Here is a 13,244-nt window from a genome sequence, read left to right as displayed (position 1 = left end):
CTCTCTCTCTCTCGCTCGCTCTGTCAAACCCTGTTTGGTGCGCTACAACCACAGAGCCAATCGGATCACTGTCCGCTTACCCAGCGCCAACTGACGTCAGCATGCGCCTCAAATCAGAATGACCTAATTAAATCGAGCAGGAAATGGTCTGAGCTGAAGGGGAGCAATCCGCCAATATAGTATTTAGACACAAAAACACATTGATACTAACTCCTATTACTATAATACAATGCTAGAGACTGAAAAATGACATTTATAATGCATGTCACCTTTAACACTTTGACTGCCCAAGTTTAATTCCTTATTAGTCCCTTGAATGCCCAAGGCCACTTCAATGTTAACGTTAATATCGCCTAATCTATGTTTTAAATTATGGCTATGTGTCTAATCTGCCTGTCGCATTATCAATGACCTATTTCCAGTCAACATTGTCAAAGCAGATTGTTTGTTTATCGGTTCATTTCCGTTTCATAGCATTTAGAAAACCCCTCATTTTCATGATAATCGCCTTTTACTGGAATATTCTAGAACGTTGTCATTGTTCGGCCTATTTATGAATCGTTTTCAAATAAACGCTAGATTATCGATAGTATATGTGTACACATGCACGCTCGTGGCGCGCGCTGAAAATCGCTTCTCCTATTTCCTGACGGCGCGCATAGTCAAACAGCATTATCACATAATCACATAAAAGCTTATATATCCGTGAAAACTAGTCTGATTATCCTTAGACTTGTAACATAGATTCCTTACCTGAGATCAGATGGTATCCAAATGGATTATTCCAATTCCTGATCGCCATTCGAAAAAATCTTCTTTTTTTATCTTTTTATTGATTCACCGTGTATACAGTAAAACACATATTCCCCGCGGCTCCGAGAGTCCAGCATGAAGCTGGTAGATGCCGGCTGCGTGAGTGAGAAGTCAAATGTGGAGTGCGGGGTTTTTTTTCTCATTCATTTGCATTGAGTTCAATCCAAAAGGGTGAATTACCACCTGGGAGACGATAGGGGGCGCTTTTTTCACATCCGAGCGCCTGAGGCAGCTGAATTTCCAACGGTAGACTTGGTTGATGAATTATGATTTCAGATTGCTAAAAAAAATTAAAAAAAAAAATACGAGAATTCTCGTGAGTGGGCATTCAACCCGCGGGGGTAAACCCGAGAAATCTCGGGCGTGGCATGCAAAGTGTTAAGGGCGGGGCCTGTACGTGGCTCCGTGTTGAAGCCACACAGACCGAGCTCTGCGCTCATCATGGCGGAGAGAACTAAACGAAAGTCTGGGTACACTTTACGAAAGTCGATGCCGACAACGCACGTTGCCACAAGTGCAATAAAACATTTGCAAGTATGGGTGGCAATATTGGGTTCGAAATTAAGGGGGGCTTGGGGCAAAATGCCCTCGAAAATTTACCAAATGCCCTCGAAAATCAGTTAAGGGGGGCAAGAAAAGCCCCAGACACTTTGCACAGATGTTTAGCCCTTAGTATGCACTAGGGATGGGCATTTTAAAGAAAAAATCCAGACTGATTGATCGCATGCTATACTCGAGTGATCGTGTATTACTCGAAAAGGGAAAAAAAAATATATTAGATTTTTATTTTTTTATTTTTTTGTTCATTCACGTATATATGTTTAACACTTTAAGTGCCGAAAACGTGTTTAGGCATCTTTCCTAGCCATGCTAAAGTTGCAGAGGACGCCCTAACTCGTCTTTAATATCAATATTTCAAAAATCTGTGATCGGAATCATATTTCCCCTCTGCAGCCTTCACACACAGTTCTGAGCTCCTCTCAATCCTCTAGCGGTTCAAGAGCGCCATCTGGTGGCCGATCGGCAGAAGTGCCAAACAGGAAGTCATGTGGATGAAGTGGTGATCACCCATATTACTTCCGGGCACTCGCTATAGGTCCCGGGACTCGAGCTCGACACAATACATAGCGATCCGTTGCCAATAACTCGATAAACAACATGATTTGGACGTATATACTATTATACAACCTGGAAATGGACCGGGTATTTCGACATCCCATAATGGAAAACTGTCTAACCCACGCTGATCGCCCAACGGCCCGAGGAGACTGGGGTGAGTTTTAGCGTGTAATATTACCGTGTTCGATACTAACTGATCTGATGAACATATGACCCACATTAGATGAATGGTATAACGCTGCCCACGGAATTATAAACGCCCCCTCACCCATCCGGTCAACATCAGATGACGTGTAGTAACTTCCAGAAGTACGTCCAGTTGGAATTTTTTATATCGCGCCGATTGCTATCAAACTGTATTTCATCATCAATATAATGCATTTGGGGCTATAAATCACGTTCTGGAGAAAGCTGCAGAAAGAGATGAAAACATACTTATACCTTAGACCATATTTTAGTATGAATATGTGAATGAAAAAGTTTAACGTTGCTACACCATGAACAATACATATAGGACCTTGAATGGGCCCTAATAATGGCAATCTAGCAATAGAATTTAAAAAGTTATAGCCCTGCAAAGAAGGGGAACTTCTCCATGTTAAATAGAGCTGGCAACGGATGGTATATCATGAATTTAGCCTTAGGCAATCAAAGTGTTAAGGAAACCAACAAACAGTTCAAGTTTCTTTAATAGTTGTCATACAGAAGTACAGAATACTTTCATACAAAATGCTTCTTACTGTTACGCTCCAGAGACTGTGCTAGACAAGATAGTATCAAATAACATAGTATAGCATGTAATTTAGAAGTAGAAAAGTAGAAAATGAGGTCACAGTGTTCAGTATAGACATATGTACAATGTTCGATGCAGAATAGACGTAACTGAGTTACCATATAATATACAATACTATGCAGTGTACTAATGTACAGTACTATATAGTGCAAAGCAGAAATGGGATGAGGTACAATTTAGGTACAATTTACAGTAAGGTGTACGAGTTGTAGTGCAATCCTTCATCAATAAATATAAAGTGTGGGGAGTGGGTGCTACAGTGTGTTTGTTTAAAGTGAGTGTGTGCTATAAAGTGTGTGGGGTGGGTGCTACAGTGTGTTTGTTTAAAGTGAGTGTGTGCGTGTGGATGTGTGTGCTATGTGCGTTTGATGGTTGTTGTTGTGTAGTGTTCATTGTTCGTTTAGCAGCCTGATGGCCTGGGGATAGAAGCTTCTTCTGAGTCTTTCTGTGCTCGCCTTGAGACTCCGGTATCGCTTGCCTGACCGCAGCAGTTCAAAGAGGCAGTTGTTCGGGTGACTGGAGTCTTTAATGATTCTCTTAGCCTTGCCCCTGCAACGCTTGTTGTAAATGTTCTGGAGGGTGGGGAGCCCCCCTCCAATTGTGCGTTCGGCTGAACGTGTCACTCTTTGTAGTCTGCTTCGGTCTTGTGCAGTGCTATTCCCAAACCAGGAGGTGATGTTGCCAGTCAGGATGCTCTCTATTGTACATGAGTAGAAGTTCTTAAGGATCTTCTGACTGACTTGGAACTTCCTTAGGCGCCTGAGGAAGTAGAGGCGTTGTATAATCTTACACATACATGTGAACAAATATGTTTAAAAAAAAGTTTATATTTTTTTCTCATAAAAAATATTAATAATTTCGATTTATTTTTTTCCATTTTTCTCATAGCTACGAGTAACGATTACTCATGCCCATCCCTAGTATGCACATGCACAGTATTATATGCATGTAATAAATAGTTTGTTAATAAACTCTGTTACTTGAACAATTTCCCCTGTGCTCCTAAATTTCTTTGTGTGCTCCTAAATTTTTATTTAAATTTTATTTAGGAGCACATGTGCTCCTTGGGAAAAAGGTTAGCGTATAGCCCTATATATGGAGACATTAACATTACGTTATCAAACATAGGGACGAAGACTGTAAAAAAAGTGTCGACAATGTTTTATAATCTTTGTTAATTATCATAAAAATTCGGTGCCCCCGAAATAAATTTAAAAAAGCCCCCGAAAATCAATTAACACTTTGGCTGCCTAAGGTTAAATTCATGATATACCATAGATTGCCAGCGTTATTTGTCTATGGAGAAAGTCCCCTTCTTTGCAGGGCTATAACTTTTTAAATTCTATTGCTACATTGCCATTATTAGGGCCCATTCAAAGTCCTATATGTATTGTTCATTGTGTAGCAACGTTAAACTTTTTCATTCACATATTCATAGTAAAGTATGGTCTAATGTATAAGTATGTTTTCATCTCTTTCTGCAGCTTTCTCCAGAACGTGATATATAGCCCCAAATGCATTATATTGATGATGAAATACAGTTTGATGGCAATCAGCGCGATATAAAAAATTCCAACTAGACGTACTTCTAGAAGTTACTACACGTCATCTGATGTTGACCGGATGGGCGAGGGGGCGTTTATAATTCCGTGGGCCTGCGTTATACCAATCATCTAATGTGGGTCAAATGTTGATAATAACAGTTAGTATCGAAGACGGTAACGTTACACGCTGAAACTCACCCCAGTCTCCGCGCGCCGTTGGGCGATCATCGTAGAGTAGAAATCTTATCATTATGGGATATATTTTTACCCGGTCCATCTCCAGCTTGTATAATGGTATATACGTCCAAATCATGTTGTTTATCGAGTTATTGCCAATCGATCACCGTGTAGCGTGACGAGCCAGAGTCCCATGACCTATAGCGAGCGCCCGGAAGTACTACGGACGTCTAGCACAACCTCTATGCCACATCCTGTTTGGCGATTGCGCCGATCGGCCACCAGATGGCGCTCCTGAACCGCCAGAGAGCTCAGTGGGTCCTGCTGGTGGATCTCAGGCCAGCGGAGGGGACATATGAATCCGATCGCAGATTTTTGAAATATTGATATAAGGACGACGTAACGCGTCCTCCGGCAACTTTAGCATGGCCAGCAAAGACGTCTAAAGACGGTTCCCGGCAGCCAAAGTGTTAAGGGGGGCAAAAAAAGCCCTGGATTTTTTTTTCTAACCCTACAAGCAATTTGTCAAAACATCGGTTGTCAAAACATAACATTAGTTTTCGACTGCTTTGCTCGCAGTGTTCCATCTCCATCCACGTCCACTGCAGGTAAGCAAAGATAATACGGAGTTAGCTAGGCTAATAACGAATGATTACGAATAGGCTAATAAATAAAATATAATTGCTTAGCTAATTGTTTAGCTTAGGGATGTCCCGATCCGATCACGTGATCGGGGCCGATCACGTGATTTTCCAAAGATCGGGATAAAAAAAAGAAGAAAAAGAAAATCTTTTTTATTCAACAAACATGACCATGTTCACGTCTTAAACTCATACTGAGGCCTTAGTTTTGGTTTTAAATTGAATATAATCATTCTTTTATTTATTGTCACACAGAGCAGAAGAATTTTGCCAAAACAAACCAATAGTATCCAGCTGCAGAACGGCAGACCAGCCACACTCTCAGACCCAAACGCATTTCCTTTGATCTAATTATACATCAAATGATTTATGTCAAGGATTGCAATGCCTCGCTTGAATGAAGTTAACTTTTCACCTGGATAACGTCAACATTCAGGGTGAATGTAATGTGAGAAATTGGGATTAAAAAAAATAATAATAATAAAAAAATATTCAATATTATGATTTTTTTGATCGGATCGGGAAAGATCGGTATCGGTAGATACTCAAAATCACATGATCGGGATCGGATCGGGAGCAAAAAAACGTGATCGGGACATCCCTAGTTTAGCTACAAATATATTTGAAAGATGACAACTTTTTATAGATCGCCATTCGTCAGGCTGAGGCTGCAGCCAGCCACCATGTCCCAGCCCACCCCTCCTCCCTCAAACGGATAATTTTTTTTTAAACTTTTTTGGAGAATGGGTATCGGATCGGTATCGGCCGATACCCAAACCCAGGTATCGGTATCGGGACTGAAAAAGTTGGATCGGTGCATCCCTAGTTGTAGTCCTAAGACAGAGGAGAGCCAGGGCTTTCAATGGACATACAAATTTCATAGAACTACACTACCCAGCTCACACCAGCCTGTCAATGCTGCTGAAAATATTCTTTGCGTTGTTTTTGTGATTATATCGCACAGGTCGAACAAACGGGATGTTATTGCCATAAAATACAATGTAGAAAAAAACACGTCTCAATCTGATGAAAATTGCCGGAGCTATTTACATTATAAAAAAGTAACTGTACTTACAGTTGATTTCATTCACTGTCTTTGCTGCCCTGTAACGGGCGGCTGGTGGTACTAAATTCAGATTGAACTCTGCCATCGGAAAGAGGAGATTTGGCCCGATCCATAGATGTATGACTTGGCCATAATAAGGTAATTTATAGGCCTGATATTCTATATTCATATTTCAAATAGCATGTGTCCGGATGGCAAAATTCTGTACTTTATCTACAAAAACCCCTGCAAATCATCTGCCCTTTATTAATTTGCTTAGATATTCTGTACACTTGATCTCAAGAAGGTGCTGAATGAGCTCAGTGGCAATTTTTTACATCTGGTCAATGTTAGTATGGTGTTATTCACCATCAAAGATGGAATTTCCTTTTTTTAATAATAATTTATATTCTCCTTTGGTTCATTACAATTTACTCAAGTATAGTAACAGACACAATATTTCCGACACTGTGAATACATTCCCTGAGGTTCATTGGTGTCCCTAGATACCAAGAACATGCAATGGATCTTGTAGAAGTGGAGCAATCTTCCATTTACTTTTTGGCGAATTTTCTGAAAATATGGCTAGGGCTTTTAAGAGGTTAATAATAGTGTCGAATTTTTGTGTTACACTCTGAATGCATAGTAGTATAGACATATTAGCATGATAGGTAGTAGTATAAAGGTGCTCCCATGGCTCGAGCGGACTGTACGCGGACTGGACTCCGCGGAGGTCCGCATGCTCTTTGAGCTTTCATAGTCGAGCGTACCTCCGCAGACCAATTTCCTACATGTCTAGCACCAGTTTACAATTTTACACACGATTTTTCCCACGCTGTTCAACTTCTGTCATGTCGTCGTCATCCGATGTCAAAATAAAGAGTATGTTATCTCCATTTCCAATATTTCAATAATAAAACTGGCAGTTTTACACACTTCATTTAGAAAAGCCATTCAAACATCTCAAGTTTCTTCAGATGATGAAAAAAGACATGGTCCAAATGTATATGAATTGGAATGGGTGACGATTAGCGATAGTAAAACTAAATTTTGCGTCATCTACCTGCCAACGTTTTACCGGACCAATCCTACCCATTTAATCATGATCCTGCCCTACTCTCACTTGGCATGGAGCGAGTGGTCAGAGTAAAATGCAGATCGGCGTCACATTAAATGCAGAGCAGCGTTTTGTGTGGCACCAAGTGAGCGGCGCGGATGTCCGCGCATTAGAAAATTGGGGCTTCGCACTTGGTGTCCGCTTTGTGTACGCTTTGAGTCCACGCGGACCTTCGTGGAGTCCGCTCCGTGTACGGTCCGCTCGACGATGGGAGCACCTTAACACATTGAGTGCCAGCAGGGGGCGCACTATTTATCGCTTGAATGCCAGCCTTTTGGGACTGATTTTCCGATATTTCATGATTTTCGCGGAGCTATTTCTATATTCTATATTATGGCTATGTGTCTAATATGCCCGTCGCTTATCAATGACTTGCTTGCAGTCAACATGTACGAAACGGATTGTTTTTTCATCTGTACATTTCCGTTTTATACCGTTTTGAAAAACAGATGTTTTTGAAAATGTCTAAAAAAAATAAAAAAAAAGATTCCGCAGGAATCGCCCTTTAGTGTAATACACACAACACGTTGTCATTTTCCGGCTGATTTATTAATCGTTTTCAAATAAACGCTAGATTATCAATAGTACGGTATATGTGTACTTATGCACGCTAGAGAAGCGGGCTGAAAAATCGATTATCTATGACCTGGTCAGCGCTAACGTATATACACACATACACACATAGGGGACACGTTGTGAAATATGTGAAAAAAAACATCTGATTACCCCAAGACTGGTAAAATAGATTCCTTACCTCAGATCAGATGTTCTGCAAAAAGATTATTCCAATTCCTGATCGCCATTCCAAATATCGATCGCGTTTATTGATCCAACGTTATGTACTCTAAACACATAATCCACGCTGCTCTGAGGGTCCCCAATGAATGCAGTAGTCTCGGGTTACATGCCTGAGAAGTAAAATGTGGAATCCGGAGTTTTCTTTTCACATGCATTTTCATTGAGTCCATTCCAATGGGTGCAATACCATCCGGGAGACGATAGGGGGCGGTATTTGCCCTTTTTGAGCTCATAGACAGTCCCAATGATAACGTGAGGCTGGATTGATGAAAAATTAATGGATATCGCTAATAAAAGCAATAACGATTAAATAACGAGATTTCTCGTCATTGGCACTCAACGCATGTCGGCCAACAACGAGATATCTCGTCGTTGGCACTCAATGTGTTAAGGATATAGTAACATAGTACACAGTGGTAAGGTACATAATAGTAATAAAATTGTTTGGGTTTTTTTTCAGATATTGATTGAAGAAGGGGGAAATCGGGCGGGTTTCAGTTGTCCTGACTGTGGTGGGAAGTTCGTGTTAGTCTGCAAACAAGACGACCGTTTTATTTGCACTCCAGTTTATTTGACGCTCTCAGCAGCCTAGTGGCCACAGCCTCAGTACAGTTCAAACAAGTGAAGAACAACAACAGAGCGCATTCCCCTCTTCCCAGATTACCATAAAGGCTGCAGTAGAAGTAGGCTAACTAACAGAACTAGGGGTGCACGATATTGATTTTTTTACTCCGATATCGATACTGATAACTTTCTGCTCCTCAAGGTCGATACCGATACCCGATATATATATATATATATTTATTGTATTATAATTTTTTTTTTATGTATATTCCTGTAGTTTTGACCTAACCAGATTTATCATGACACAAGCGTTACTACTATGAACAAAACAAAGCCAAGAGAACAGTTTTGACTCTTCAAATAAAGTGACTATATTTATTTTTCCAAATAAATATAATTTGAGTCAATCACAAAATTCACAATCCGTCAATGTCATTAACAATGTATTTCCCTGAACAATGAGTGAACTAAAAACCAACAGGTATTGTGCTTTGTCAGTAGGGATGGGTACCGTTCACATTTGAACCGATACGATACCGGTACCTGTGAATCGATACCGGTACCCAACGGTACCTTTTTTCTGTACTTTAGTCTCTAAAAATCTACCTACCTCAGTTGTAAAAAAAAAAAGAATCCAAACTTCAAATAACCACATTTTCGACAGTTTTCGGCTTGCCATTGCCCCGACTGCTTTGTTGTTGAATCAAGTCAAATCCTAAGTAAGCATATATTGTGCGTGTGAACGTTGACATGAAAAGAAAAAAAGTTTAAAAAAGAAAAAGAAAGTGTAAAAAAAAAGAGAAATGAAAAGATAAAATTATTATCGGAGCTATCAATACTTTTTTTTTTTTTTTTAAACTTTGACCAGTCAGCTGGTTCTTTTAGCGTTTATCGCTTTTTCTGGTCAAGTATGACCGACAGAAACAGGTTGAATGGGGTATAGATCGGGGGAAAGACACTCTGAGAAAATACGGCGAGTCCGGGAGTCGAACTCGTGTACCTAGAGCTGCCGCGGTATTGATGTTTTCCTTACCGCACTAATTTGCAAAATATTTCCTACCGCGCGGTTATTACCGCACGCACAAAAAATTAAAAAAAAAAAAGTTTGAATGCATTTTTTTTTTAGTAGTAGTCTACTCTTTATAGCATATAGCCTGCCTCTAGTCTAAATGTCTATCTTTAGAGGATGACTTTGCAGCATGAATATTGTTTGGGATTCGGCAAGCACGCATTAGTTATTGAAAGTGAAACACGGATTCGAAGTTTCCCCTATGGTCGTGCGCCGTTCACTCGGTGTCGCGGGCAGGGGTGGTTACCCCTAACCCCCCCGACCCTTTCTTATTATTATTACTATAAAGTTACTACTTTATAATAAAGGCATTCGTTTTGTGGCATTAACATTATATAGTTATACGCTCAATAACATCAGCGTATTTACCGGACCATAACAAGGCAAGCAATACTCTATTCATATCTCAGTTCCTTTCTTTGCTCAGAGCGTGCTGAGTTGTCCCATTCTGCGGTCTGTTAATAAAGTTTTCAATCAGACAAGTGTATAGAACGAAGGGCTTTTATTATAACATTCGTTGCAGACAGTAAAATCATTATGTCTCGTTTAGTACTCCTGAAGAGCGATGGTAGTCCACTCCGGCGGAGAGTTAAAGCTAACGTTATTAGCCGTGTTGTGATGAGCTGACATTCAGGACGTAAAAAACGTGTGACGCGTCTCTCTTCTGACCAATCAGTGGTCTGCAATGTTTCACGTGACTTTTCTGGTACCCAATAGGGTCGCTTGGAACCTCGATAGAGTAGGGTATATCTGCAGAGCCGCAAGCCCAACGAGAGGAGGGTAATTTATTATTATTATTATAAAAAACAGCGGTGACGCGGTATTCAGCCTACTCTGCGGTGGCCGTGATGTAACAGCGATACCGCGGTAATGCGGTAATCGCGGCAGCTCTACGTGTACCCCAGATCCGTGACGCGCACGGTTGTCCCCGACGCCGAAATAGCGTTCGAGGTACGCGGTGAGCTACTGGAGCTCCCCTCTATCAATACTTTTATCGGGTTTATCCGGATGACGTCATAATTGCTGATATCGGCCCGATAATTATCGACCCGATAATTAAAACAGAACCGTTAGTGATACCGTATTAACTGTACTACTACCAAACACCAAAGTTAACTTAACAGTTTGTTCCACCACTGTGGAGCGAGAACAGCCTGCTTCTCTTTGATGACCCCCCAGGAGTCATCCCAGGAGGTCCCCCAAAACACGGGACACAGAGTTCTGTAGCAGCAGCAACAGTGTGACTTACCACCATAGCTCTGATGTTGAGCGCCTGGGAGGGGTTCATCTGACACAGCTGCCTGAGGGCCTCGGTTCTACGTCGGCCACCCATGCTCTCCTCATCCTGACGCTCACCATTCTTAATGAGCCCCCTGCAAACTAAAACACAGTTAGTCAAGACGTTTGAATGAATGTGAATGTTTGTTTTTTTGCTCATTTCTGTATGTACATGTAACAGAGTTGATAGTGATTCCACTTGCCAAGGTAACTAAGAACCAATAGAATAGCATTTAGTTGTTCTATGTATTCTTATTGGTTGGTGGGCGTTTCCTTGTGAGCTACTACGCCAAGTGTCCATGTTAAGAGTGGTATCATTACACAAGGAATGAGCCCGTGGTAGGTTCACATACACTCAGAATTGAGAACATGTTATTCCTAAATGTTTAACTCTCACTACTAGTTGGAATTATTAATGTCAACATGTTGAAATTAAACTATAGAATGTAGCGACCGTATGGTAAATGTTTTTAAATAATCATTTAGTGAAATTGTGTCGAAAATGCATATAACTAGCTAACATGCTAGTAGGGCTGTACCGGACTTAAGGCCTCTGCATGCTACAGAAACTGCAAAGCAACTGCAACACAACATCGACAAAGCAACGGTGTTGCAGACACTCTGCCTTTATGCTTCTGCAACATCGATGTGCAGCCTATGCAACATTGTACCCCGGATGTAGCTAGGTTCCCTAGATAGATGAAATTTCCCTTCTCAACCAACCCATTGATAACAAGCAGAAAAAGAAGCATTATTTTTTACTTCCGGTCGGGGGATTTCAAAATAAAAGAGCGACGTCTAAAAGCACCGTAAATACGTTTATTTTGTACATTATCGAACATTAACACGAACCTAAACTAATCTAAAGTTAGTTTAGGTTCGTGTTAACGTTAGATAATGTACAAAATAAACGTATTTCCGGTGCTTTTAGAGGTCGGTCTTTTATTTTGAAATCCCCTGACCGGAAGTATTTGTGATGTATTCTGCTTGTGTAACTTTAGGTTAGTTTTAACGTTAGCTAGCAGCAGGGATGGACACCTTTGTGCAAATGCAGGCAGCTACAGGCACTCGAGGTCGAGGAAGAGCTGCTGAATTTAATCGGCAGGAGGAGAGAGAGCTCGTCAAAGCTGGATATATCCCTGTGGCTGTGGTTGTAGGCACGAAAATGCAGCTCAAACTACCTGTTATATTAAATTAATTGATTGCTGTTTAACAACTTGTCCCGTGTCCAGTCCTTTCGAACTGCCCCACCGTTCATTGTAAACAATGATGCATGTAATTATATTAACACTTTGAGTGCCGGGACACGTCTTTTCACGTCTTTGCTGGCCATGCTAAAGTTGCCGGGGGACGCTGTACAGCGTCCTTATATCAATATTTCAAAAATCTGCGATCGGATTCATAATGTCCCTCCGCTGGCCTGAGATCCACCAGCAGGACCCACTGAGCTCTCTGGCGGTTCAGGAGCGCCATCTGGTGGCCGATCGGCGCAATCGCCAAACAGGATGTTGAATAGAGGTTGTCCTAGACGACCGTAGTACTTCCGGCGCTCTCTATAGGTCCCGCGACTCTGGCTCGTCACACTACACAGTGATCGATTGCCAATAACTCGATAAACAACATGATTTGGACGTATATACCATTATACAAGCTGGAGATGGACCGGGTAAATTTACATCCCATAATGATAAGATCTCAACTCGACGATGATCGCCCAACGGCGCGCGGAGACTGGGGTGAGTTTCAGCGTGTAACGTTACCCTCTTCGATACTAACTGCTATTATCAACATTTGACCCACATTAGATGATTGGTATAACGCTGCCCACGGAATTATAAACGCCCCCTAGCCCATCCGGTCAACATCAGATGACGTGTAGTAACTTCTAGAAGTACGTCTAGTTGGAATTTTTTATATCGCGCTGATTGCCATAAAACTGTATTGCATCATCAATATAATGCATTTGGGGCTATAGATCACGTTCTGGAGAAAGCTGCAGAAAGAGATGAAAACATACTTATACATTAGACCAGACCTGGGCATTGTACGGATCCGGCCCGCGGGATGATTCTGACCGGCCCGCGAAAGATTACATGATAATAAAAAAAAATAAAAAAAAAATAAAAAAAAATATATTTTTTTAATATTTTTTTTTATTTTTATTTTTTACTTTTTTTTTTTTTTCATGTCAACGTTCACACGCACAGTATACGCTTAGGAGACATGCTCAGAAGATGTTGGTTCTCTTTGGATCCACCTACATATGTGAACAGACATTCTCAGTCA

General features: G+C 41.0%; 1 protein-coding gene across 2 annotated transcripts in view; it reads right to left on the bottom strand.

The window, feature by feature from the left end:
- Positions 1–13,244, bottom strand: part of ints2 (integrator complex subunit 2) — a 77,646-nt gene that overhangs the window by 56,036 nt on the left and 8,366 nt on the right. For both annotated transcript variants that reach the window (XM_084328167.1, XM_084328168.1), the window contains exon 6: positions 10,930–11,060. In XM_084328167.1, the coding sequence (XP_084184293.1) occupies positions 10,930–11,060 (131 nt within the window). The remainder of the gene's footprint in view (positions 1–10,929; positions 11,061–13,244) is intronic.

This window comes from Notolepis coatsorum, assembly GCF_963971535.1.
Source record: "Notolepis coatsorum genome assembly, chromosome: 14".
Lineage (NCBI taxonomy): Eukaryota > Metazoa > Chordata > Actinopteri > Aulopiformes > Paralepididae > Notolepis > Notolepis coatsorum.
This window is presented reverse-complemented; position numbering and strand designations above follow the sequence as displayed.